This window comes from Balaenoptera ricei, chromosome 16 (assembly GCF_028023285.1).
Source record: "Balaenoptera ricei isolate mBalRic1 chromosome 16, mBalRic1.hap2, whole genome shotgun sequence".
In the NCBI taxonomy this organism is placed as follows: Eukaryota; Metazoa; Chordata; class Mammalia; order Artiodactyla; family Balaenopteridae; genus Balaenoptera; species Balaenoptera ricei.
In genome coordinates, this window is record NC_082654.1 from 19,494,203 (window position 1) to 19,519,720 (window position 25,518).

General features: G+C 44.7%; 1 protein-coding gene across 4 annotated transcripts in view; it reads right to left on the minus strand.

Annotated features, from left to right (window-relative positions):
* The window catches only part of RBM20 (RNA binding motif protein 20), a 212,139-nt gene that overhangs the window by 42,726 nt on the left and 143,895 nt on the right, over positions 1-25,518 (minus strand). For 3 of the 4 annotated variants that reach the window (XM_059900650.1, XM_059900651.1, XM_059900653.1), the window contains exons 2-6: positions 20,908-21,994; positions 19,440-19,501; positions 17,471-17,562; positions 16,569-16,666; positions 4,527-4,670 (exon numbers count right to left, since the gene is read on the minus strand). In XM_059900650.1, coding sequence (XP_059756633.1) covers positions 4,527-4,670; positions 16,569-16,666; positions 17,471-17,562; positions 19,440-19,501; positions 20,908-21,994 — 1,483 coding nt within the window. The remainder of the gene's footprint in view (positions 1-4,526; positions 4,671-16,568; positions 16,667-17,470; positions 17,563-19,439; positions 19,502-20,907; positions 21,995-25,518) is intronic. The other variant, XM_059900652.1, reaches the window with a different exon arrangement.

A 25,518-nucleotide genomic window follows, 5' to 3' on the forward strand; every position in this document is an offset into this window, starting at 1 on the left:
CTGCATAGCAAATACATAGGTGTGCACATGTAAAAAATTAATGGAGTACACTTAAGACTAGTGCATTTTAGAGTATGTGTTTTATACCTCAATAAAAAGGAAAAAATTCAGTACAAGGAAGAGCTTTCTTTGATCCCATCTGTTCATAGAGACATTTATTAACTTCAGCAAAAGAGCTCATTATAAGATGGCCCCTCTCCTGATCCCCATGGTTACCAAACATTATTCTTATTTACATATGTCCATCCTGGGCTACATCATGCCACAGGAGTCCCTCTGGATGGGAGGGTCCATTAACTCACAGTTCCCCCGAGGGAAGGGAGTGGCGGGGAGTGAGTCTGCTGCACAAGTGACCTTGGGCTTATCCCTGAAAAACTTGCTATTCGGTGGTGGCGATGACAGGAGACAGACACAAGCCCTGGGTATCTGAGCTCTCAATTTGTTTGCAAAGAAAGAAATACACTAAAAAACTCGGGGGCTCCCCAGGCTTGAAGGAAGGCCATGTCTTTGTGAGCTGGAGAGAGAGGAGACCCTCAGTTATGTTTCCACAGCACCTCTCCTCTTTAACTTTTCTGATAAAAACCCTTACATAGAAATGGGGTTTCCACTCAATCGGTGCCTACAGGGAGTTTCTAAATAGCCTGTTTTGACTGACCTGTCAGTTGACCCCAGGAGCTGCTGTGGCAGATTCATCACTGTTATTGTCTTAGATTTGTTGGATTTGTACTATACTGACGCTGCACTGATCTGGTCCCTCAGTGTTGAAAAGGAAACATGGCCTGTGGCAAGGGAGCCCTTGCTGTGGGCCCTCATCTCCCATTTCCTTGAACTGCACAGGCTTAACAAGCTCATCCTCCCTCCTTCCCTCACATCTGCTTTTGAATTTCAGACATGCCTTTCTCCGTGCTGTCACAGTCTACGGCAGAAGCATGGGAAACCAAAAAGTCAGGGTTCTTTTACTCTAAGATCAGGAACAAGACAAGGTTGCCCACTCTCACTGCTATTATTCAACATAGTTTTGGAAGCTTTAGCCACAGCAATCAGAGAAGAAAAAGAAATAAAAGGAACCCAAATCAGAAAAGAAGAAGTAAAACGGTCACTGTTTGCACATGACATGATACTATACATAGAGGATCCTAAAGATGCTACCAGAAAACTACTAGAGCTAATCAATGAATTTGGTAAAGTAGCAGGATACAAAATTAATGCACAGAAGTCTCTTGCATTCCTATATACTAATGATGAAAAATCTGAAAGAGAAATTAAGGAAACACTCCCATTTACCATTGCAACAAAAAGAATAAAATACCTAGGAATAAACCTACCTAAGGAGACAAAGACCTGTATGCAGAAAACTATAAGACACTGATGAAAGAAATTAAAGACCATACAAACAGATGGAGAGATATACCATGTTCTTGGATTGAAAGAATCAATATTGTGAAAATGACTATACTACCCAAAGCAATCTACAGATTCAATGCAATCCCTATCAAACTACCAATGGCATTTTTCACAGAACTAGAACAAAAAATTTCACAATTTGTATGGAAACACAAAAGACCCTGAATAGCCAAAGAAAAAGAAAAGAGAAAGAGAAAGAAAAACGGAGCAGGAGAAATCAGGTTCCTGGGCTTCAGACTATACTACAAAGCTACAGTAATCAAGATAGTATGGTACTGGCACAAAAATAGAAATATAGATCAATGGAAGAGGATAGAAAGCCCAGAGATAAACCCACACACATATGGTCACCTTATCTTTGATAAAGGAGGCAAGAATATACAATGGAGAAAAGACAGCCTCTTCAATAAGTGGTGCTGGGAAAACTGGACAGCTACATGTAAAAGAATAATATTAGAACACTCCCTAACACCATACACAAAAATAAACTCAAAATGGATTAAAGACCAAAATGTAAAGCCAGACACTATAAAACTCTTAGAGGCAAACATAGGCAGAACACTCTATGACATACATCACAGCAAGATCCTTTTTGGCCCACCTCCTAGAGAAATGGAAATAAAAACAAAAATAAACAAATGGGACCTAATGAAACTTAAAAGGTTTTGCACAGCAAAGGAAACCATAAACAAGACGAAAAGACAACCCTCAGAATGGGAGAAAATATTTGCAAACGAAGCAACTGACAAAGGATGAATCTCCCAAATACACAAGCAGCTCATGCAGCTCAATATCAAAAAAAAAAACACAGCCCAATCCAAAAATGGGCAGAAGACCTAAATAGACATTTCTCCAAAGAAGATATACAGATTGCCAACAAACACATTAAAGAATGCTCAACATCATTAATCATTAGAGAAATGCAAATCAAAACTACAGTGAGGTATCACCTCACACCGGTCAGAATGGCCATCATCAAAAAGTCTACAAACAATAAATGCTGGAGGGGGTGTGGAGTAAAGGGAACCCTCCTGCACTGTTGGTGGGAATGTAAATTGATACAGCCACTATGGAGAACAGTATGGAGGTTCCTTAAAAAACTAAAAATAGAACTACCATACAACCCAGCAATCCCACTACTGGGCATATACCCTGAGAAAACCATAATTCAAAAAAGAGTCATGTACCACAATGTTCATTGCAGCTCTATTTACAATAGCCAGGACATGGAAGCAACCTAAGTGTCCATCGACAGATGAATGGATAAAGAAGATGTGGCACATATATACAACGGAATATTACTCAGCCATAAAAAGAAACGAAATTGAGTTATTTGTAGTGAGGTGGATGGGCCTAGAGTCTGTCATACAGAGAGAAGTAAGTCAGGAAGAGAAAAACAAATACCGTATGCTAACACATATATATGGAATCTAAAAAAAAAAAAAAATGGTTCTCACGAACCTAGGGGCTGGACAGCAATAAAGACACAGATGTAGAGAATGGACTTGAGGACATGGGGAGGGGGAAGGGTAAGCTGGGACGAAGTGAGAGAGTAGCATTGACATATATACCAAATGTAAAACAGATAGCTAGTGGGAAGCAGCCGAATAGCACAGGGAGATCAGCTCGATGCTTTGTGACCACCTAGAGGGGTCGGATAGGGAGGGTGGGAGGGAGACTCAAGAGGGAGGGGATATGGGGATATATGTATATGTACAGCTGATTCACTTTGTCATACAGCAGAAACTAACACAATATTGTAAAGCAATTATACTCCAATAAAGATGTTAAAAAAAAAAAAGTCAGGGTTCTTTCAAATTCCGCCACTCAGCTTTCTAAGTGCCTCTTTCTTCTTTTAAAAATTCTTAAATTTTTTATTTTTATACAATTTTTAAAGGTTACTTTCCATTTACAGTTATTACAAAATATTGGGTATATTTCCCGTGTTGTACAATACATCCTTGAGCCTATCGTACACCCAGTAGTTTGTACCTCCCACTTGCCCATCCCTATATTGCCCCTTCCCCCACCCCACTTGTAACCACTAGTTTTTTCTCTATATCTGTGAGTCTGCTTCTTTTATGTTATATTCATTAGTTTGTTGTATATTTTAGATTCCACAATATAAGTGGTATCATACAGTATTTATCTTTCTCTGTCTGACTCTAAGTGCCTGTTTCTTCATGCAAACATTTTAGCACCTCGAGCTCTCACCGGTCACATGGGAATAAAACGAATTCAGTGAATCTCACTGCATTCATGTTGCAAGCTGAATTTTGGAAATTTGCCCAAAATATAATTCTGAGAAGGAGGAATGAAGAGACTAAATGAGTAGTCTAAGCCCAGGTTGACAGAGGAAGACCACTGATGATCCAAGGTGGCTTTGAGTCTCCAAAGTTCATGCCTTAATTAAGAAAAGAATTTCTCCTATGCCTGTTCCTCTGATTCCTAAAGTTAAAATATTTATTAAAAATAAAAGACTAAATATTCTTACTTCTGACTAGTCACTGTATAAACTACCCGCTTTGACTTTAGAAATGAAGACAAACATATTAACCCCCAAAGACTCAGTCAATCCTCATAGGCTAAGGGTTCTTAGTTCCGTAGATTCACCAGGCATCCATTAATTCCCACCTACTCTTCTGCTCTGAGAACCAAGAGCCTCAGTTGCTAAAACCAAGGATCAGTGAAAATAACCTCTTCCCTGTCAGTTGTTGGCTGGCTCCAAAATCCATGCCCTCAAGAGATGAGAAACTTAGAAAGTAAAAAAGACAGTAGCATTAGCTCAGGGGGTGGGTAACATGGTGAAAAGACTCAAGTCCATGGATTTCTGTTTTAGGGACCTGCTAGCTTTTCTGTGATAATGAGTACCTCATTCCAAAGCACATCCTCACCTCTAGGTAACTCACAAAGGCCTGGATCCATCACAAGAAGGGTAAGGTGAAACAGGAGGAAACAAAACACCACCATCAATGAAAACCTCTGTGCTGTACCAGCTGGAGGCCAGCTGTGTACTACCCCTTTATGTTATGAACAGCTGCTTTCTAAAAAAATTACGTAGTTCCCCTCCACCAATGTGTGGTCTATCTGGTACATACCAGTGTGAAAGTGCCCAGACCTACCTGATTAGTAGACTTCATGAGGATGTAATTAGTGACCTTTCCAAAGGGCAGCCCCAGGTTAATGACGTCATTCTCGGTGCAGCTTCCCTCCGGCAGATTGCAGATGTGTACCACGCGGCCAGCACCCGTTTTGCGCTGCGCAAACTAACGGGAACAGAGAGCAGTGGTTTGGTCTTCAAAAGACATTTCCTTCTTGCCCTCTATCTATTCCAGATGCTCCTACTGGCTATGTTCCCCCAAATAATGATCAAAAAACTATAATTTACAAAATGAATGCAGAAAAATAATCCATTTGCAGAGAGATATAAAACATTGATTTTATGCCATCTCTTTACAAAAATGATTCGTAACAATTTTAACGAGATATCACATCCAGGGCTGTCGAAGAGATAAGGAAATGGGCATATCCATATGTTGCTGGTGGGAGGTTGTGTATCTACAATCTTCTGAGAAGATACTTTAGCATATTGAATAAAACTTAAAATATATATAGCACAGGATCCTGCCATCCCACTTTTGGAAATCTAGCCTACAGAAATAAATACACCAATATGTAAATACTTATGTACAAGGACATTTATTGCAGTTAATTTATTATAATAAATTTATAATTTATTGCAAAAATTTTTGGAAACAGCCTGAATGTCCAAGAATAGGATAATGATTGAGTAATTGATGGTTCACACCTACAATGGAAAACTATGTAGCCATTGAAAGAAGGTGGTAAATGAGCTGATCAGGAAAAAATGTTTAAGATAAAGTAAAAAGCAGGTTGCCAAGTACGGGTGTAATATGATGATATTCTTGTAAAACAAAGCAAAAACCCAAAAATATATAAGAAAAAGATGAAGCAAATGTAAAATTTTGATAATTATTGGAATTGGGGGATGAGTACACAGGGGTTAATTACACTTGTCTCTACTGTTCTGTATGTTTGAAATTTTTCACAATGAAAACATTTTAAGGGATATCAGCACAGACACAGAAAGGTATGGGACAGTACATATCAACCTATCAGTACTGGTTATCTTCAAAGAGCAGAATTGGAAGGGAGTAAGGGGGAGATGTTTAACCTACTTCTTATATGTCTCATATTGTTTGACTTATAATTTTTAAAAAACCCAATAAAGAAAAAAGAACATAGAAAGGATTTGTGAACTTAATACATATACATAGACATTCACAGCGACAACCTTTGGTTTAGGGCAGTGGCTTCCAAAATTTTGTTAGCCTTGAAATCCTTTCTTCAAACAAAAGCTTGCCCACCAGCCCAACATATTCAACAAATAAAGAGGTGCTGCTCTAGACAAACCTTGCGATCCAACACCCTGCTGCCACCCCCCATCCAGCAGTCCCAAAGGCATCTCTAAGGAACACAGTTTAGAAACGAAGACCCGGGCCTAATCAAAGCTCCTGGAGGGAGGAAGTGTGTCTGTTTGGTCTGTGCAAACCTTAATCAGACTGGAGTCTCCAGGAGGTTCAAGAATTAGTAGCCATAAGCCAACCCAATGTGGAAGAGAAGGATGCAATTTTCTAAACCCGTACTAATAGCATAGCCCACATTTGCATAATCACCATCTGCTTTCTATGATAAATTGAACTTCAACATCTAATTACATTTGATATGGGTCCTACTCTACCATAGTAATACAGTGGGAAAGTCTGAGGTCTCATCCCTAACAAGGGCTAATACTTGGGTAATTCTACCATGAAAAGCCCTCATTTGTCTCATCTGGGCTGAGGACAATAATAGTCAATAAGAATTTCCTTGGACGGTTCAGCCCTGAATTGGAGAAACCCAAGTGGCCCTTTCAGACCTCCCTCTCTGCAGTGTCCAGAGGTCAAGCACTTTCCCAAAGGGAAACAGTCTTCAGTGTGTGGCCCAGGCAGCTCCCAGAGCATGCCCACACCTCCCTAAAGTGCAAACGGTGCTCTCCATAAGCTGGGAGACTTTGAGTATGAGCCTGGCTAAGGAGGACCGAGCCCTTCTCCAGGGAAGACAGGAGGAGGGCTAAGAGGCAGGATCTTTGCCTCTCATTAGGGTGAGTGGCCACACAAAAATGCAGACCCAACTGAGCTCTCGGGCTGGGCAAAGTGGCCAGTCCTCTGAGTTTATCAACAGGAGGGCTGAGGCTGGGTGCTCTGCTGGCTCCTCTTAGCCAGGCACGTTTCTGCCCATGTGACTCTGCTGTGGCCGGCCCGGGCTCATGTGTGCTTGGACAACAGAGCAGACACGCAGGGCAGTTCTGGACCGATCCTGCTCCTTGCCTGTCCCGTTGCCTAGTGACTGGGCACGAGGGCCAGTGTCTCTCTCATCGTCTCCTCCAGACTGAAAGAGCAACTCAAGAGGCTTTTATCCAAGCATAAGTGTAGCAACTACTGCTGAGAGCAGAGCATGCCTCCCGAGGAATAAACACCCTCACCGCTGCTGGTCACCAAAGAACAATATGAAGTCACACTGCGGACAAGTTAGGCGCTAAAATGAGTGAGTCTCAATTAAGATTTTCATTTAAATTTAAAAAGTACACTGCAGCAACACGGATGGACCTAGAGGATTGTGACACTAAGTGAAGTAAGTCAGAGAAAGACAAATATCATATGATATCACTTATATGTGCAATCTAAAAAAAAATGATACAAATGAACTTATTTACAAAACAGAAATAGACTCACAGACATAGAAAACAAATTTATGGTGACCAAAGGGGAAAGGGGGGAGGGGGATAAATTAGGAGTTTGGGATTAACAGATACACACTACTATATATATAAAACAAATAAACAACAAGGACCTACTCTATGGCAGAGGGAACTATATTCAATATCTTGTAATAACCTACAATGGAAAAGAATCTGAAAAAGAATAGACATATATATGTATAACTGAATTATTTTGCTGTACACCTGAAACTAATACAACATGTAAATCAACTCTACTTCAATAGAAAGTTGTTTGTTTTGAAAAACTAAAAAAAAAAAGTATCTATTTAAAAAAAAATTTTTTTTAAAGTATCTATTTACATAGGAAAAAAAAGTACATTTCATTGGCTCTATTTCCTCCCAAGATTTTAATCAGCAATAGAAATTGGATTTTATTGACACCCTTGTCATCACTTAAAATACTCATGAGATTTTTAGTAATCTTCCAATTAATCATATTAATCTGGAGTTTCTCCACTGGTGAACTGCAGATGGGTTACAGGTATGCCAAGATACTGGCCCCTTGGGGCAAAGCACCTCCAGCGGCCACAAGCAGCTTCTTCACTTTAACCAGTTCCCTTCAGTGTATCATTTTCTAAGGGACCCATGAAATGAAAATCTTGCCCATCAAAAATCTGTATTGTGTCTGGTGTCAGGGCATGTGAGAAATCTTAACCAGTTAGAAACATTTTTTATGTGTGGTATTATTTTGCAAATATTTGATTTAGGATAGTTCAGTCTACTTTCCTTTCTGTCACTGACCTAAAGTATCTTTTTGTTAAACTCAACTAGGTTCAAAATCATATTTGATTCATAAAGGGTGTGGGGTTATATGTATAATCACTCTATCCTTGAACAGTTCATATAAACATGGCTATTATTTGCCTTACGTCCTATGGGAACTCTGGACGATGGGGGAGAGGGGGTGAGAGGAAGGCAGAATATGGTCTAGGTGGTACTCTTGTAGAGTAAAATCTGTCCACTGGGGTCACAGACAATCCTGAGTGCCTTGGAGCAGGCAGCATGATGCCTTACGCTAATTCCCAACCTGGGTTCTCTAAGAAGTCCAAGTCCTGAAGGGTCTTTGAAGGTAATAATATATCAAGGAAGGATTGTTATTTTTGACATTTAAAAAACCGGAGTTGAGGGACTTCCCTGGCGGTCCAGTGGTTCAGACTTCGCCTTCCAATGCAGGGGGTGTGGGTTTGATCCCTGGGCAGGGAGCTAAGATCCCACATGCCCGGCGGCCAAAACACCAAAGCATAAAACAGAAGCAATATTGTAACAAATTCAATAAAGACTTTAAAAAATTTAAAAACAAACAAACAAACAAAAAAACCTGAGTTGAGATCATACTTTGAGTTTCTTTACTGAGATGCTAATCTTGGTTAGATCCTTACCCTGATGAGAAAGTCTGGTGTGTCTGTGTTTTTCGATTCATAGAAATGGGGAGCTAGTTAATTACTCACTAATGTAAGTGCTTTGGCAGATACAGTACTTTTGCCAAACATGAAATGCAGGACAGGTGTGCTTGAGGTAGGAGTAATAACTGAAAACAGTTTGGGCTGTAAAAAGCACAAGACTTCCTGACGTAGTGAAAGAACCTGATCTTGGAAGACAGAGGACTGGGTTTCAGTTCCAGCTCAGCGACCGATTAGGTACATGACAAGGACAAACTAATTTTCCTTTCCTTAGTTCCCCAGTGTCTGGAATGAGGAAGTTAGTCTATACGTCTTAAGTCCTCTCCAGACGTAAAATATCCATGCTTATGTGGCTCAAAGTTCTAAAATTCCACTCCTCTCAGAAGCCTTGCCAAGCTAAACCCTAAGATCCAGGTTAATGATAAGCTTCCCCAACTGTGTTGGGCAAAAACAGGAAGTCTGTGTTTTTCCCACTCCCTGTCCCAATGAATGTAATGTTTGTCCTCCCGCTCCGCGTGATCAGCCGTTTCAGCAAGCATGCATATGTGCACAAGCATGGCCATCGTTCAGACAGGCCTGTATGTGTTGTTGCTGGTTTCATCTTTACAGGGCTGAAGATAAGCTCCAAGCAGTGAACACCTTGCCAACGTGCTCTGCCCTGAGAAAGACGCTGCTCCCTGAATGAACGAGAGGAGTTGAGATCATATACTGAGATAAACGAAAGACAGGTGGGACCGCTGCCTCTCTGAGGACAGACACACGTCAGGTGTGTGCCTCACGGTCTTCAGGCACCAGTGCCAGGCCAGTGGGAATATCAGACAGACCTGGGTCTGTGTCCCTGCTCCCCAGTGACTACCGTGGGCAAGTTACTGAATTTCTCCAAGGCTGAGTTTGTTTGTCTATAAACCAGGGAAAATAAACATTGATTCCACAGGACCGTTTAGAAGACAAAAATGCCACAATGTATGTAAAGTGCCTTTGTGCAAGGCCTGGCATCAGCAGGCTTCTATAAATAAATATTTGTCTCCTTCTTTCCTCCAACAGTTAAAGGATGTGCTATGATGCTCCTGGACTGGGAAAAAATGTAACTGTACTGTGATTATGTAAGAGAAAGTCTGTGTTCTTAGGAAATTCATGCTGATGTAGTTAGGAGTGAAGAGGTACCATGTCTCCAATGGTTCAGGAGAAATATGCATAGATCATTAGATGGATGGATGGATGGATGAATGGATGGATGGATGAACAGATAAAGATAGAGATGGATCGATAGACAGATGATAAAGAGACAGAGACAGAAGAGACACAGAGAGAGAATGATGAAGTAAATGGGCCAAAATGTAAAAAAAGTAGTAAATCTAGGCAAAAGGTATATGGGTGGGGAGTGTTCCTTATACCTTTCTTGCAACTTTTCTGTAAGTCTAAATTATATTAAAATTAAAAGTTACTAAAATAAATTTTAAAAGATGTGCTCTGCGGCAGAAGAGCAGCTGGGTTTAGAGAGAATTGTGAGACCTGGTGTTGATGGGCTCCGCTAACATCCCACCTGATGGTCTGCCTGCTGAGCTCTCGGGAGGCACACATGCGACAGTGCATTTGGAACTTCCCAGTCCAAGGTCAAATCTCTAAGAGAGCTAAGGCATCTGGGCTGTAACTGAAGCCCTCATTACTAACCTAAGGGGACAATCATCCTTCACCAGCCCGGGGGACGCTTCAGTCAGCTCGTAGACCGGCATGACCCGAATGCCCCGATGTGCAATCAGGTGCCTGGGCTGTACATTTTCACAGGCTGGGGTCACTCATTTAAAACCAGATGCTGCTTCTAATGGTTCATGCAGCCAAGTCCAAGACCTCTCAAGTCACCCACAAATCTTTTATAGATGGGTGGAAATGTGAAAAGAGCAGACTTGTGTAGGAAGATTCTGAGACCTTTCAATGCCCTCCAATGCAGGTGGGAACAGGCTTCGCGGATGAGTTCAAAGAACAGCCCCAGTTCAAATAACTCACAGAGTTGCAATAAAAATGTGGCTAAGGGCAAGAGGCCTGCGGGGTGAGAGAAGTCTCTCAAAGTGCTTCTTAGAGCTACGAAATGTAGATTCGATCTTCAATAAACAATTTTCTCTGCTCCAGCCTGATCTCCTTTAGATGTGACCTAATTTACTCTGGCACACAGTCTGTGGGCCTCTGCTGGGTTTGTGCTAAACAAACCTGAGGACAGACACAGGGCAAATGTTTATTTCTCATGGTGTTGATTTCGAACATACTATGCAGAGAGTAAATGGGTATGAGTTCCAAAGCTATGGATCTTGGTGTAACTTGGAGGATAGAAACAGATGTTTTTATTGATACTTTCAAATATTTTATAAAGCATATTAGCTTTGACTTAGAGAAAATCTACTTTTATTGGTGCCGGATTGCCTACGGGCCTTGGGTGGCTCATGTGCCGAGCAACTTCAACATTACTGTAAACTTTAGAGTCACGGAACCTTAAAACCAGGAGGTCATCTGGTCCACACTCATCAATGTGTATGAAGACACTGATGCCTGGGAGAAGGTAAGGAACTTAATCTGTGGGCAATGAAGCAGGGGTAGATGTGTGATAACAACTCTCCCTGAAAAACCAATAAATCGCAGACTTGATAAATTACGGTAAACGTATACAATAGATGGTGTTACAACATCTGATAGTGTTTTATGTTCAGATGTGAAAAGATGTCTATAAATCAATTAAAATGTCTTGAGAGTTTATGTTAAGTGAAAAAAAACCAAGTTGCACAACAGATGATATGGGGTAATCTGACTTTCCCCCAAATATATACTTTTAGTAAATAAACATGCACACATACACTAGCTAGAGATAGATAGCTATAGGCAAAGACATTTACCTTTGGCTTTCTCTGCAGGGTTAGATTTTCTATTTTTTATATCTCTGTTACTGTTTAAAATTTTTTACATCAGTTTACTGTTTTTGCAACAAGAAAAAATAATTCGGATTTGTAAAAAGAAAAGGAAAAAACCCAGAAAACAAAACCCACCCAGGTCTCCTGTTTCCCCACTCTCTGCTCTCTTCGAAAATGTACAAGGTGACCCCTGCCCAGGGGACAAGAGCGAGGACAGAGCTGGAATGGTGAGGGAGGGTGCCACATCAGTTAAGAACTCTCCATGCTCTTTGGCGGTCAGGAGACCAGAGTGCTCTGAGCCATGGACCCAGAAGGCCAAGGTGGACAGATAGATGTTCAAGAAACAGCCAGCAATCTGAGGGACAACCTGTGACTTAAACCTCTGGTCTTTCACAAACACTTCTATTTTCCTGTGCCTCGGTTTCCTTATTTATACACGTTTTCTGGTGTGCAGGGTCCTGGTGAGAAAGAAACCATAAAAACAATGTGTATCGTCCCAGGCCAGGGAGTCCCCATCTGAGGCACCAGCACTAAATAAACTCCAAGGTGGCTGTGAAAACTACAAGGTGGTTTTACGGGGACAGCCAGCAGGCAAAGTGCATCTCAGGCAGGCGCAAGAAAACTATTTACAGCCTGAGAAGGCCCCTATGGCCCCTTCTAGAAACCTGATTACTCTGTTTATGACAACTCAGGCAGCAAAGGATAAAGTGCCTCTGCTCTGTCAAACAGCAGAAGCTTAAGTGAAAGTGAACGCTCCTCTCCCAGGACCCTGGGGCTGGAGGACCCTGGGGCTGGAGGGGAGGGGGTGGGGACAGACACAAAGCACCCACCCTCAGCAAATGCAGCACACGACTGTCACTTCAGTGCCCCATCTCTGTCAGAAATAAACATGGAAACGAAGGGCTCGCATTCCCACCGAGTTGAGACAAATGTAAATTCAGCCAAGCCTGGGCTTGGGGGAGGTGGTAGATGGGTCACGTGGTCGTTATAGATTTCGTGGCAGTTCAGATGCCCTCTGAAGCCACAGTCATGACACGGAGCCCCTTGTCACTGTGTTCCCCTGCTTAGAAACAGAGGGCTTTAGAAGGAAGCACTGCTCTTTGCTCCACAAACAATAGTGATATGACAATGGCTGAGTCCTGGCTGTTCCGGCTTTTACTCAACAGAATGTGTTTCTGAAAAGACGCATGTAAGCGGAATCAGGCAGAAAAAGCCCTGGCACTGGACTGGAACACACTTCTGGGGAAAAGGCATCAAAGCCTTTATGGGTTCTCTACGGTAGCTGGAAGGGGGGAAGTGGGAGGAATTTCACTGTCCTCCTTAAATATTTCTTTTCTGTTTGAATTTTCACAAAAAGCATAAATATGTAAGCAGAAAGAACCAATAGAATGCAAAAGGAGCTCACTGGGCACTCATGGAGCCCAGAAAAGCATCCTCTGGTAACACAGTAACCACCCCTTGATGTATCTGCTTATCTTGGGAGGTCAGCATTTGTAGGCAGAAAAAACTCCAATAATTTCTCTGAGGAACTCTCCTGCTACTTAAAGGAGCCTCGCAGAGCATCGTGGCAGATTCATCAGCTCTTCATTTCTCGGCTTTTCTCCAGGGGTCAGTATTTTTGGATTTCAGGTTTTTCTAAAGAGACATACCCACGTTCAATAGCATTTGCCAGAAACGGCAACAAGAGGACCAGAAGCCGACAGAAGCCTGTGACCATCCAGGCACTGATGATGCAGGGAGTGGCTGGGGCAAACTGTGTCCTTGGCCCCCAGATTATCCTTGGGAAGCGCACGTGACCAGCAAGGCTTCGCAGAGCTTGTAACGATAAAACCAGTCAGATGAGAGCTCTTCACCTCCAATGGGTGTACAGCAATGCCTCCAAATGTTGGGTTCATCTTGGGAGACGCTGTCACGGTACACAGAAGAATTCGGCCGCTGGGTCTGATGGCCTTTTCACCTTTTGCTCCACGGCTGCTGCTGGCCAAAGCCTGAGAAGTCCTCATCACCCCCAAGGCAGCCTCAGAGCCTGCTAAGCAGCTTGTGGAGTGGGAGTGGGGGAGCGGGGGACTTACTAACGAGAGAATCATCACGAGGGAGAGAACTCAGAGACCCTCAGAGACGGGCAGCAGCACTTAGTGGTTGAAAATGAGGCTTCTAGATAGAGCCGGGTCCCCTGGGTTCAAATCCCAGTGCTGCCACTTACCAGCTGTGTGACCTTAGGCAGGTTACTTAGTCTCTCTGTGCCTCAGTTTCCTCCCCTCACAGAGTTGTCTGGAGGATTAAATGAGCTAATACATACAAAAAATGCTAAGAATGTGTTGAGCACTATGTAAAGGTGCTATTATGATCACCATCCGACAGTGTCTGGGCTCTCCATCACCTTCCTGCTGCTGCCAATGCTGAAAGCAAAATGTTTCTTGTGTTGCTTCTCGGGCTCAAGCCAGATGAATGCCCATCTCTAGGCGTCTGGAGGAAACTGTACTCATGAATGGTCACGAGTCAGCAGATTGCTCGTGGCTGCCCCTCACCTAAGTAAAGCCCTTCCGTGGGAGCCTCTCTCAGCCTCTCTCGGGGTGGGGAGGGCAGATACGACTACAGGGATTCCCAGACAGATTCGCACAGGAGGAATCCTGACACTGAGACCGGCCCCAAATCACATGACTGGCAGACAGAACTGGCCTTAGCATAGGTTTCCCCACAGCAGGCTAAACGGACTCGTTACTCAATAACAGCCATTATTACTTCTTACACACTGCACGGTTCACAAAGCGTTGTCACCTACACGGTCTCATTTGACCCTCACAAGGGCATCGAATCAGGAGATTGTGCTCAAATGGCCACATGAGATGTTCCAAGATTAGAGGCATAATCAGAAGGATCACAAGCCAAGTGAAAACCTAACTTCAAAAGTCATTATTACAGGAGTATTTTCCCCATTTAAGGAAATGGAGCCTCAGAGAAGTAAAGCCATTTGCCCGAGGCCACTCAGCTTCAGGATCCAGAACTGGGACTTGAACTTAGGGCCTCTTGCCTCCACATCCACAGCAAAGGGCCTCTGGTTCACTGGTCAGCGCCGGAGGACGCAGCTGAGGCATAGACAGACACAGAGTCCTCCTGCCCTTGCCTCTCCTCGCCCCCTCAGCCCCTGTCCCTTCATAAAGGGACTTAGTTGACACGGGTTCTCTCTCCTGTGCCCAGACCCCTGGCCCATCTGGCACCCACCCGTGCCTCCCCTGTCTGGGTCACAGCCCCTTTCCGCTCAGTGCTGGGGTCTCAGAGCTGGCTCCGTGGCCCACAGTGTGGGAAACAGGCCCTGGGGGGTTGGGGTGGTGCTGGAGCAGCCAGTGCCCCCATCGGACACGAGGTCAAGTAATCGGGCGTCTGACTCCAAGACAAATGCCAGGTTCACTGAACCCAGCCATTCTGCTCTCCTGGGACTGACCCCAAGCTGTCCCTGACCAGCTGTGGCTCTCAGCCTGAAGACTGCAGAGGGAAACCACAACATTCCTTCACACACGGGCTTGCAGACAGGGGCTCCCCCTTGAAGCACGTCTCCCCGAAACACAACTAAACAGACACAAACAAAGGGAAATCTCGGCCCAGACAGGCCTCACTTCTCATCACGAGCCTCTTCACCTCCCCACTCACTCAGCCCCCAGGGTCTAAAACCTACACTTCTCTGCTTGCTCTTCCTAAGTTTTGCTCAAATGCCCCGACAGACACGTGGAGGGGACGGCACGTGGAGACCCGCTCTGCTGAGCACAAGAAGAAAGAGCCTGCAGCTGCTCACATCACGAATTGGAAAAATGCAGGCACACACATATTGAATGATTCCATTTCTATGAAATGACCCAGAGAGGTAAATCCATGGAGACAGAAAGCAGAGCAGTGGTGACCAGGGACTGGGGTGACAGGAGTGAGGAGTGACTGCTTACCAGGGGGCGGGATTATCTCTTGTGTTGATGAAAATGTTCTAAAACTGGTTCTGGTGTTGGTTGCACAAGTCTGTGAATATACTAAAAACCATTTAAAAAAAAAAAAAATGCAGGCACAGGCAAAACCACACAGACACACGCCCTCGAGCAGGGTTCAGCCAAACACAGTTTGCTTTACAGAGGGCTCTGCGGCTCCCACTCCCTTCCCCGCATTTCCCAGGGAGGAAGAGAAGCTGGGCAGCTCCTGGGGGACCAGGCTACACGCAGGGGGAAAACTGAGGGGGGAGAGCAAGTTGTCACAATTGCTGGAAAAAGGAGGAATGAATCTTTAGAGCTATGGGGGACGAAAGTGCCCGTTGTAGAAAGGAAGGAACAGAAACACAACTGAAAACGAAGTATTGATATTATGCAGATGTCACCATTTCCCCAAGGGGACAAAAATACCATTAGTGTACGGTCCTTAGTTTTCAAACACATTTTCTCTTTCTGTTCAAGTTTCAGAATTACCCATTCACAGGAAATGGTCCACTTCAATAAAATGTCCAAGTCTTAGAAAACACACAGCACACACACACACACACACACACACACACACACAACCCTCATACTTATTTTTTTCTAAACCAGTGTTGAATGCCAGAAAATCTTTGAGTGCTTTCAATTTTAAGAAATTATGTCAGCTTTTTAATCTATGTGTTTCAACACCAGCTGGAATGAATTAAACAACTCATTTTTTAAAAAAATATTCATCCATTTATTTATTTATTTGGCTGTGCCGGGTCCCAGTTGTGGCATGTGGGATCTCCAGTTGCGGCATGCAAACTCCCAGTTGTGGCACACAGGATCCAGTTTCCTGACCAGGGACCGAACCCGGGCCCCCTGCACTGGGAGTGTGGAGCCCCAGCCTCTGGGCTACCAGGGAAAACCCTGAATTAAACAACTCTTGACCTCTGCTTTCCTGCACTGCACTAAGTCCCATCTGTGCCAGCTTCACCCCAGCCCCTTCTGTATCTCTACACCCAGGCAGAGCAGGTGATACAAATGCGTTGATGATGACAAATGACAGCAGAGAAAATGCTTCTGTACTCACATTTGTCCCTGGGGAAGCTGAAGGGAATGCGGGATTTGACAGAGTAAATGACCTCACAGGAATGGCCGCATATGATGTTCCAAGATTTGAGGAGTAATCTAAATGGTAAATTACACAAAACTGGGTGAAAACCTAGTCATTTCCTTGACCTTCAAAAGCCATTATTTATGGATATGTGCAAGAGTAATGTTCCTCCTATTTAAAACTAAAAATGACTTTTTTACCAAATGTTCTTTTAAAAAAATATTAAATTTAGCTTTTCTTTCTTGAAATAAATCATTCTTTTTCATAAATGCTTAAAAGTCGTAAGGCAAATGTAATAAAATAACTGGTTTAAGCCCCCAAAAAAGTCATTATTAGGACAGAAGTGGGAAGAGAAAAGTGAAAATTCCATTTTAACACAGTGATTAGTGATTGGCCTGATTATACTTCTGGGCATGTTGATAACCAGCAAAGCTTTACGTCTAAAGCACGTAGAAAACACTGAGGAGCCCAGAGAGCAGGCCCAGTGCATTTTAGCATCTTGGGATCTGTTTGCTTTATAGATGTGTCCACAAGGGCACATTGGGGACATTTGGTTATTAAAGATGGGGAGTAAATGTAAAATAGATAGCTAGTGGGAAGCAGCCGCATAGCACAGGGAGATCAGCTCAGTGCTGTGTGACCACCTAGAGGGGTGGGATAGGGAGGGTGGGAGAGAGACGCAAGAGGCAGGAGATATGGGGATATATGTATACGTATAGCTGATTCACTTTGTTATAAAGCAGAAGCTAACACACCATTGTAAAGCAATTATACTCCAATAAAGATGTTAAATAAATAAATAAATAAAGGTTGGGAGTAAGAAGGCTTTGGAAAACTGATTTCTGCTTCAAGCTGCTGATCTGTGGGCCCTTTCTCACCTTCGTTCCCAGCAGGGTTATAAACGGCTGTGCTGTTGGGAGAGGCACACAGTGTTCCCTCTGCCGAACCGAGTACACACTGGACAGCGGGGCTGGAGAGGGGTGAAAAAGGGGAACCAGTTACTGAATAAGTTAAACAAAGAATTGCCATGTGACCCAGAGATTCCACTCCAAGGCTTAGACCCCAAATAGTAGAAAATAAATGTTCAAACAGAGATGTTCACAGCAGCCCTATTCATAATAACCAAAAGGTAGAAACACCCCAAATATAGATCAAAAGATGAATGGATAAACAAAATGTTATATATATATATATATATATATATATATATATATATATATATGAATATTATTCAGCCATAAAAAGGCTACAATGTGGGTGGACCTTGAAAATATTATGCTAAGTGAAAAAGCCAGTCACAGAAGGTCACATGTTATATGATTCTATTCATATTAAATGTTCAGAAGAAGCAAATCCATGAAGATAGAAAGCACATTAGTGGTTGCCAGGGGCTGGGGGTAGGGAGGGGGAATGGGGAGTGACTGCCTAATGGGTATAAGTTTCCTCTGGGGGTGATGAAAATGTTCTGGAACTAGAGACTGGTAGTATTTGCAAAACCTTGTGAATGTGCTAAATACCATTGAATTGTACACCTTAAAATGGTTAAAATGGTGAGTCTTATGTGAGTTTTATCACAATAAAAAAATGGGAAGCCAGAAAAGAAATGTCTTTTTAAAATCACTTTTTAAAATTGTGGTAAAATACACATAACATAAAACTTACCATCTTAACTATTTTTAAGTGTACGGTTTGGTGGCATTAAGTACATTCACACTGTTTGGCAACCGTCACTACCCTCCATCTCCCGAAGAACTCTTCCCATCTTGCAAAACTGAAAGTCTGTACTACCTCCCCAGCCCCTTCTCCCAGTCCCTGGCAGCCACCCTTCCACTTTCTGTCTCTATGAATCTGACTACTCTCAGTACTTCCTGTAAGTGGAATCACACAGCATTTGTCCTTTTGTGACTGGCTTATCTCACTTAGAGTAACGTCCTCAAGGTTCACCCATGTTGTTGCCTGTGTCAGAAATTCCTTCCTTTTGAAGGCTGAATAATATTCCACTGTAAACACAGACCACATGTGTTTACCTGTTTATCTGGCCTGGACATTTGAGTTGCTTCTACCTTTTGGTTACTGTAAATAAGGAAGGGAGGCCTTTTGGGTAAGCTCATTTCAAAACACTTAACCCCGTCCTCTGTTCTACATCCCTGGGCCCAGGCTCCTCTCTTCTGTGCGGATATCTGGAACCCCCTCCTCACTGGTCTCCCCGAGTCTGCCTTTGCCCCCACCACCTATTCTCAGCATGGCAGCCAGGGTCCCAGTCAGTGAAGCCAGAGCACATTCCTTCTCTGCTCAGCCCTCCAGGGCTCCAGTCCCATTCAAATCAAAAGTGAAAGTCCTCTCCACAAGCCCGAGTGCTCAGGATGGGGCCCCACTACTTCCCGGGCTCCTCCCCCCAGGTACTCCGCACCGCTCACACTGATGCTGCCTGAGCATCCTTGGACCACGCCAGGGCCCTCAAACTTGCTGTTCCTTCTGCTGGGACTGCACGTCCCCCAGATGGCCACGGCTCATTCCATGCCCTCCTGGGGTGTCCTCAGTAAGGCCTTCCCACCACCAGCCCCTCTGAGTGCGCGCACACACACACACACACACACTTCCTGCCCCTGCCCTGATGCCGTTTGCTGCTTAGCGTTTACCACCAGAGATGCTATAGAGTTCACTAGTTTATCATCTGACACCGTCCCCCCCAACCCCACCATTAAGTGTAAAGCTCCTTGAGAACAGGGATTTGCTTGTTTTGTCCTCTGCTTTTTCCCCAGCAAGAACAAAGCAAGGCACACAGTAAGTGCTCAGTGAATGTTCGCTGAGTGCATGCATGAACCTGTCCTCCTGGACAGCACTTACTTTTCAGAGAAGAGCAGGCATTTCTGAGCATGTAGTTTCCCTTTTACATGCAGCTCCCAGTCCTAGGCCAGAAGGAAAGAAAAATGACCGAAGGAGAACTGAGCCCCCGGGAAGGCAGTGGACGAGTACAGGCTTCCTCCTAAAGGCAGGGAGTGCAGAGTGCCCAGATGCTGGACCAGCCCTGCTGATGCCTCTCCCTCCCCTGCTCCCCTCCCATCCAGGCTCCTCCCCCGTTCCTGCCTCCCGAACCAGCCGTCGTCATCATCATCATCATCATCATCATCATCGGCCTCCACCTGCACATCCCATGCCTATCTTGGACAGGAGCCCAGATTCACAAGTCCAATTTCCTCTTCCCCTTTCAGGGGGCCCCTGGTCCCACCACACCTCCGACGTACTTCCATATGAGAATCTGGCAGGTGGACTCCCAGGGTTTTGCAAAGCCTTAGAAAAGACTATGAGAGACAAAGTCCTCCATCACCTCCCACGTTAGCCGGCCCCCTCCTGAGACAGGAGGTGAGAGGGTATGGCCCACCCAAGTGACAGGGATGCGTTTGCATGACATAACCCAAGCAGAGGTGAATGACACACTGTGGTGTGTTGCCCGCTAAACAAGGATTACTGTGCTCTGCAGACAAGATGAGAGACAAGAGGCCGTACAGCTCAGTGATAAGAGGCACAGGCTCTGGGAGGGTCAGACCCACGTTCGAATCTCCACTCCACCACTTTCTGGCTATGGGGCCCTGGACAAGTCATTTCATGTCTCTGGGCCTCAGTTTTTGCATCTGCAAAATGAGTATAATAATAGTATCTACCTTGGAGAGTTACCGCTGACACAGAGAAAGGGTTTAATATATGCTAACTGCAATTATTATTGCTTTGGAATATTTCACTGCATCATCAATACATCTTGGGGGAAAATTTATACTACCATGGACTTTTGTTTGCAGGGGCCCAAAGCACTTTACAACCACTGAAAAGGTGTAATAAGGCTCTACCTCCATTTTGCAGATGCAGAAGCTGAGGCCCCTCTATAATAATTTGTCTAGGTCCCACCTGAGAATTACTCCCTTGCCCCACTCAAAATTCTGCTAACACTTTCCCCCTTTTGTACTCAGTACAGTATACATTCTCAAGGAATGTAGACAAGGAGGCAGAGGCTAATTCCTGAGTCCCTTTCCCATAACCCAAGTGGGGTCACTTGATCCTCCACTCACCCTCATCTCTCACCTATAACCATGGGTAAGAATCTCTTACTTGCCTTAAAGCAAGGGACTGGCCCTGATACATTTCTGAAATTCCTTTTGGTTCTAATACCTAGGCTTTTCGTCAAGGGTACCGATGGCAAAATTCTGTTACCCAGTCCCCAGATGTCATAGTTCCTGGCCAGTGAGCAGCAAGGGTTGGGCTGTGGTGGCGAGCCCACAAGGCTCCAGCTGTGGCTCCCAGCCGGTCCTGGATGACTCACCTTCAAATCAAACACCTTCTTGTCGCAGATGCTACAGACGTGGGGCAGGTGGAGGGGGGCCACACCGTGAAAGTCATTCAGCTCGTGCGCCTGCAAGGGCCGCACGGACAGCGTCGCCTTCTCCTCCGTGGCCCGCCGCCAGGCTCCGCTGAAACCCTGTTTGCTGTTGTTGAGCCGACCCCCGAAGGAAGGAGGGGTCCTGTCTGGGGTGGGTTCCTCGGGGTCATACAGCTCATAGGGCTGGCTGGGGGCTGGAGGCCACACGTTGGGGACTGCTGTAAGATCGGGCTTGCTTTGGCCAGAGAATCCATGGGGGCTCTCCCACTGGCTGTTTGGACCCTGCAGCAGCGGACCTACCTCGCCTTTCAAGCCCCCGGCCGGCTCAGCCGCAAATCCACCTGCCACCTGCGATCCTTGGGCGTTGGGTCCGTAGAAGTCCTTGGGAAAGGCGGCTTGGCCATCTTGCCCCGAGTGGCTGTAGTGTCCTTCATAGGTCACGCTGCCCGAGGTAGAGGCCGAGGCTGGCAGGAAACTGGGCTGACCATCAGTTTCAGAGCCATATGCCTGGCCGGAGTTGGCTTTGCCATACTCATAGAATCCCGCTGCAGATGGGGCGGGCGCAGTCTTGCCAATGCCCAAGATGACTGCTGGCTGGGCAGGGGTCTGAGGCATGACCCCGCTGAAAGGGTGCATCACGATGGCATTGGGGGGCTGGCTGGGAAGGCTCACAGAGGGCCCTGGGCCTCGTGTCTGGCCCGGGGGCGAGAAGGCAATTGCATTAGAGGGAAACCGGGCACTGGGCAAGGTTGCTGCGTGTTGGGGCACCCCGGTGTGGCCATGGGGGGAGCTGATCATGGACGGATGCCTCAACTGGTTGAAGAGAGGCTGGGACATGGCCACTTTGGAGAGGACTTGGTTCAGCACCGTGGCGGCCGCGGTGTTGTTGGTGACGGCGGTCTGTGCCAGCTTTAGCCGGTGGAGGGTGAGCTGAGCTTGCAGCTGAGCCAGCTGGAGGCTCGCGGGCGAAGGAAGCAGCGGGTTTGGGTTACTGACCGAGAACGGGGTCTTGTCCAGGAGCTTGGCGGCACTGCAGGGAGACAAAGGTCTAGATGCACAGCTGCTTTCCACCCAGGGGGACAACAGGCTGTTTGTTTGCTCATCTGTGGTCGCCCCTCCCATACAAACAAGACCCTCCCACACAGGCCCCACATATAATCGAGTCTGCAAAAACCTATGCTCATACACATCAATTAAACAATTGTTTTAAAACTCCAACAGAAAAATTCTTATATAGCATAATGTTCAATCTCACTGGTAATCAAAGAGATACCAGTTAAACCATTAGAAACAAATATCTGCCTAGCAAAGTAGCAAATATATATGTATATATATAAAACTATATATATATATATAAATATATAAATATATATATATAACTATATAACCATATATATATCTCACAGCACTCAGTGCTGGTGAGATAAAGCAGAATGGATACGACATCAATGATAGTCTAAACTCGTGCAACTTTGTCCAAAGGTAGTCTGGCGACATGCATTCATTACAGACATACTCTTTGACCCAATAATTCAGTTCTGTAAATCTATCCTAAGAAAATGAGCTAAAATGCAGACAAAACTTGATACCCAAAGATGTTTAATGATACTACATTATTTAAGAGTCCAACATTGAAAGTTACAAATAACTGATAACAGTAGGGAAGGGAGTTTTAAAGTGAGTAAATTATAATACATTTATAGAATGAAATGTTCAGTAACCATTCACTACTGGTGCATAAATTTCTATTGTATTATGTAATATTTAAGACATTCAAAAAAGTGTTCCCATCACCAAGCTTAAGACAGAAAACATTCCACCACACTAAGTCCTCCTTGGGTATCTGCTCTCCCCATCCTCATCCCACACTCGTCCTTGCCAGTGATAGGCTCCATTTTGAATTTGGTAAGGTCATCGTTTACAAAGAAAAAAAAAATTAGTGACATGAGAAAAATCCATATACTCTAATGTTAAATGAAAAAAGTAGTCTTCAAAATTGCACACAGAATGAATTGTGTGTGTATATTTGTGCCGAACACATTTTCATCCTTGTCCTCATTTCACATCCAAAAGCAACAAGAATCATGTGCCCTTCAGTTCACTCTCAAACCCAACTAGCATAGGAAACAATCACAAAATTACAAGTGAAGAATCTGAATTTGAGATCATAGGCAGTGGTGGGCTCTCACAGAATCTTATTTCGGAGGTGTTCTGTCTGACACGTGCCTTTCATGTGACCCCTGTTGGTTGGTTACGGTGTTTTCTAGACCAAAAATCAGGACCCGTGGACTGGAAAGGGAACAGACTTTCCCAGAAAATCTGAGATACGTGGTTACCATTGTCAGGGCTCTTTTGTAAGACCCTATATTTCCTGGTCTTAAAGTCCCCTTCCGAGGAGTGGGTGCAATCAGGAAATGTGTTCGGGATGTTGATAAACTGGAATTCTCAGGACATTTTAATGGGAAGAATGGGACCGTGCAATTGAGATTGGGATTGCCATGGACAGCCCAGGCTGCACGTTCAGCATGTCTACAGCAGCGTGTGATAGAAACTGCAAAGCTGGGACACTTTAGACAAGGTGTCCACTGTCACATGCTCTGTACCGTACAAGTCTGATGATAATGAAACAAAGGAGAAGGGCCAGAGGCAGGGACACGCGAGGGAAAAAAGGGAGGTGTGTGGCATGTCACTCCTCTCCCACTTTGGGTTGGCGCTTTGCATTGGTCCGAGAGAATGAGGGGAGGCGGGTGGGGGAGGCAGGTGAGTGGGAGAGATTCTCACATTTACTGCGACACTGTGTGACCAGTGCTTTGCCTATGTTATCTCATGGGATCTCGCCATTAGTCCTATGGGCTATGGGTAACTTCACTCCAATTTTGCAGGGCAAGAACCTAAAGCTCAGAGAGATTAGGTGATCTACTTAACAAATACCCATTGTTGGTGAGTACAGACCAGGGAGTCAAACCCCAGCCAAGCTTTGCAAAGAAGAGGAGGGGCGCAAGTGGTTAAGTACACAGCTCCTCAGCCCTCTTTGAGTACTTCTTCATGGGCTGCTTCACTGTTTTGCCTGAAGTGAGTTCTCAGAACATTAGGCACACCCACATTCAAATTCAAGTACAAAACACATTTCGCAGCCAGACAAAAACGACTTTGTCTTACTCTTTCTCATTCTATGAGAGATCAAGAATTTGCTGTAAGTCATTAAAGAGACAGGACCTTCACCCGGCCAGCAGCCCTGCTGTGCTCCAAGGACAGAACAGGCTGGCTGCATTTTAAGATACTGGAGGGTTGCTTAAAGGTGGTGACAGACCCTTTCTCCTCTGGGTAGTTGTGCTGGTTGCAGCCAAGCCTTGGTGGCCCCAGTGTGACCCGGGCACAAATCACGGCAGCAGCAGAGTTGCGGAGGTGCTAACTGTCCACGCAGGCAAGAATATGAAAGAAAAAGGGGGATGGTCTAGAGTCTGGTGATAGATTTCTACTTGTGTAGTATTAAGTAGCTGAGCTTTGGAGGAGCAATTAAGCTTAACTCAAAACCCTGCCCACACAGGGCCAACCCTTCCTACCAGGGCTGTCCGCAACTCGGCCTGTCCTTGCTAACAAGGCGATAATGAGGTGCCAACTTGGTTTCCATGAGAGAGTAAGACAAGGTTGGTTCTGTTTTTCCCAGAGAAGTCAACTGTATTTTCTAAAACTGTGTTCTGGGCTGGAGGGAGCTCTTGCTGGAGATTCCCCTTTGCCTCTGAAAGGACACGCAAGAAAGAGCTGTCTTTCCAACTAGGAGAGCCAACCTCGCTGGGTATTTGTAGGTCAGCCACGGGAAACGAGTGCTTTTCTGAGGACAGTCCAGGTTACAGAAGTTTACTCATTCACATGCAGCATGAATTAAGAAGACTGGCTAGATTTTCTTCCCAACTTCCGCTTTGCCTAGCAAATTCCTATTGTCCCTAACTTGAATCAACCTTGAATGGAAGTGATTTCACATGAATCATCAGAGTTAGATAACTTTTTGAACCAAAGACCCTTAGATAAAAAAGAAAAGACACTTTATCCTACTTTTAAAAAGCGTTAAAATTCTTAGCCTATCAGCATTAATAACTTAAAATTCAGGTGCATATAACAATCATACTTCTGAGCCAAAAATTGGGGCATGTGGTCTGACACCCTAAAGGACAGAACGGAGGTCACCCTCCTGTCTTCCTTGGTTTTCCACTGTCACATCACTGCCTTATATTGAAAATAACTGCTTATGTGCCTCTCTCCTTCCACTAAACGTAAGCTCCACCAGGGCAGGGAGCACGTCTTGGAGATTCTCGCATTTTCCGGGCACACTGCCTTGCACTTGGTGGGTACTTGGTAACCGCCACGAACAGAATGAAGAAGATAATGGATGCATTATAGGAAGGAGAATCTAAATATATGCAGAAAGCAAATGGATTTTGCTGTTGTATACAGCTTAAACTTCACTCAGGTACAGAGTCACCGGCCTAGGGAGCTGTCTACAATTCCCCATTCCAAAGCAAGAGTTCCAATACTCTCACTCCCTGTCCAAATCTA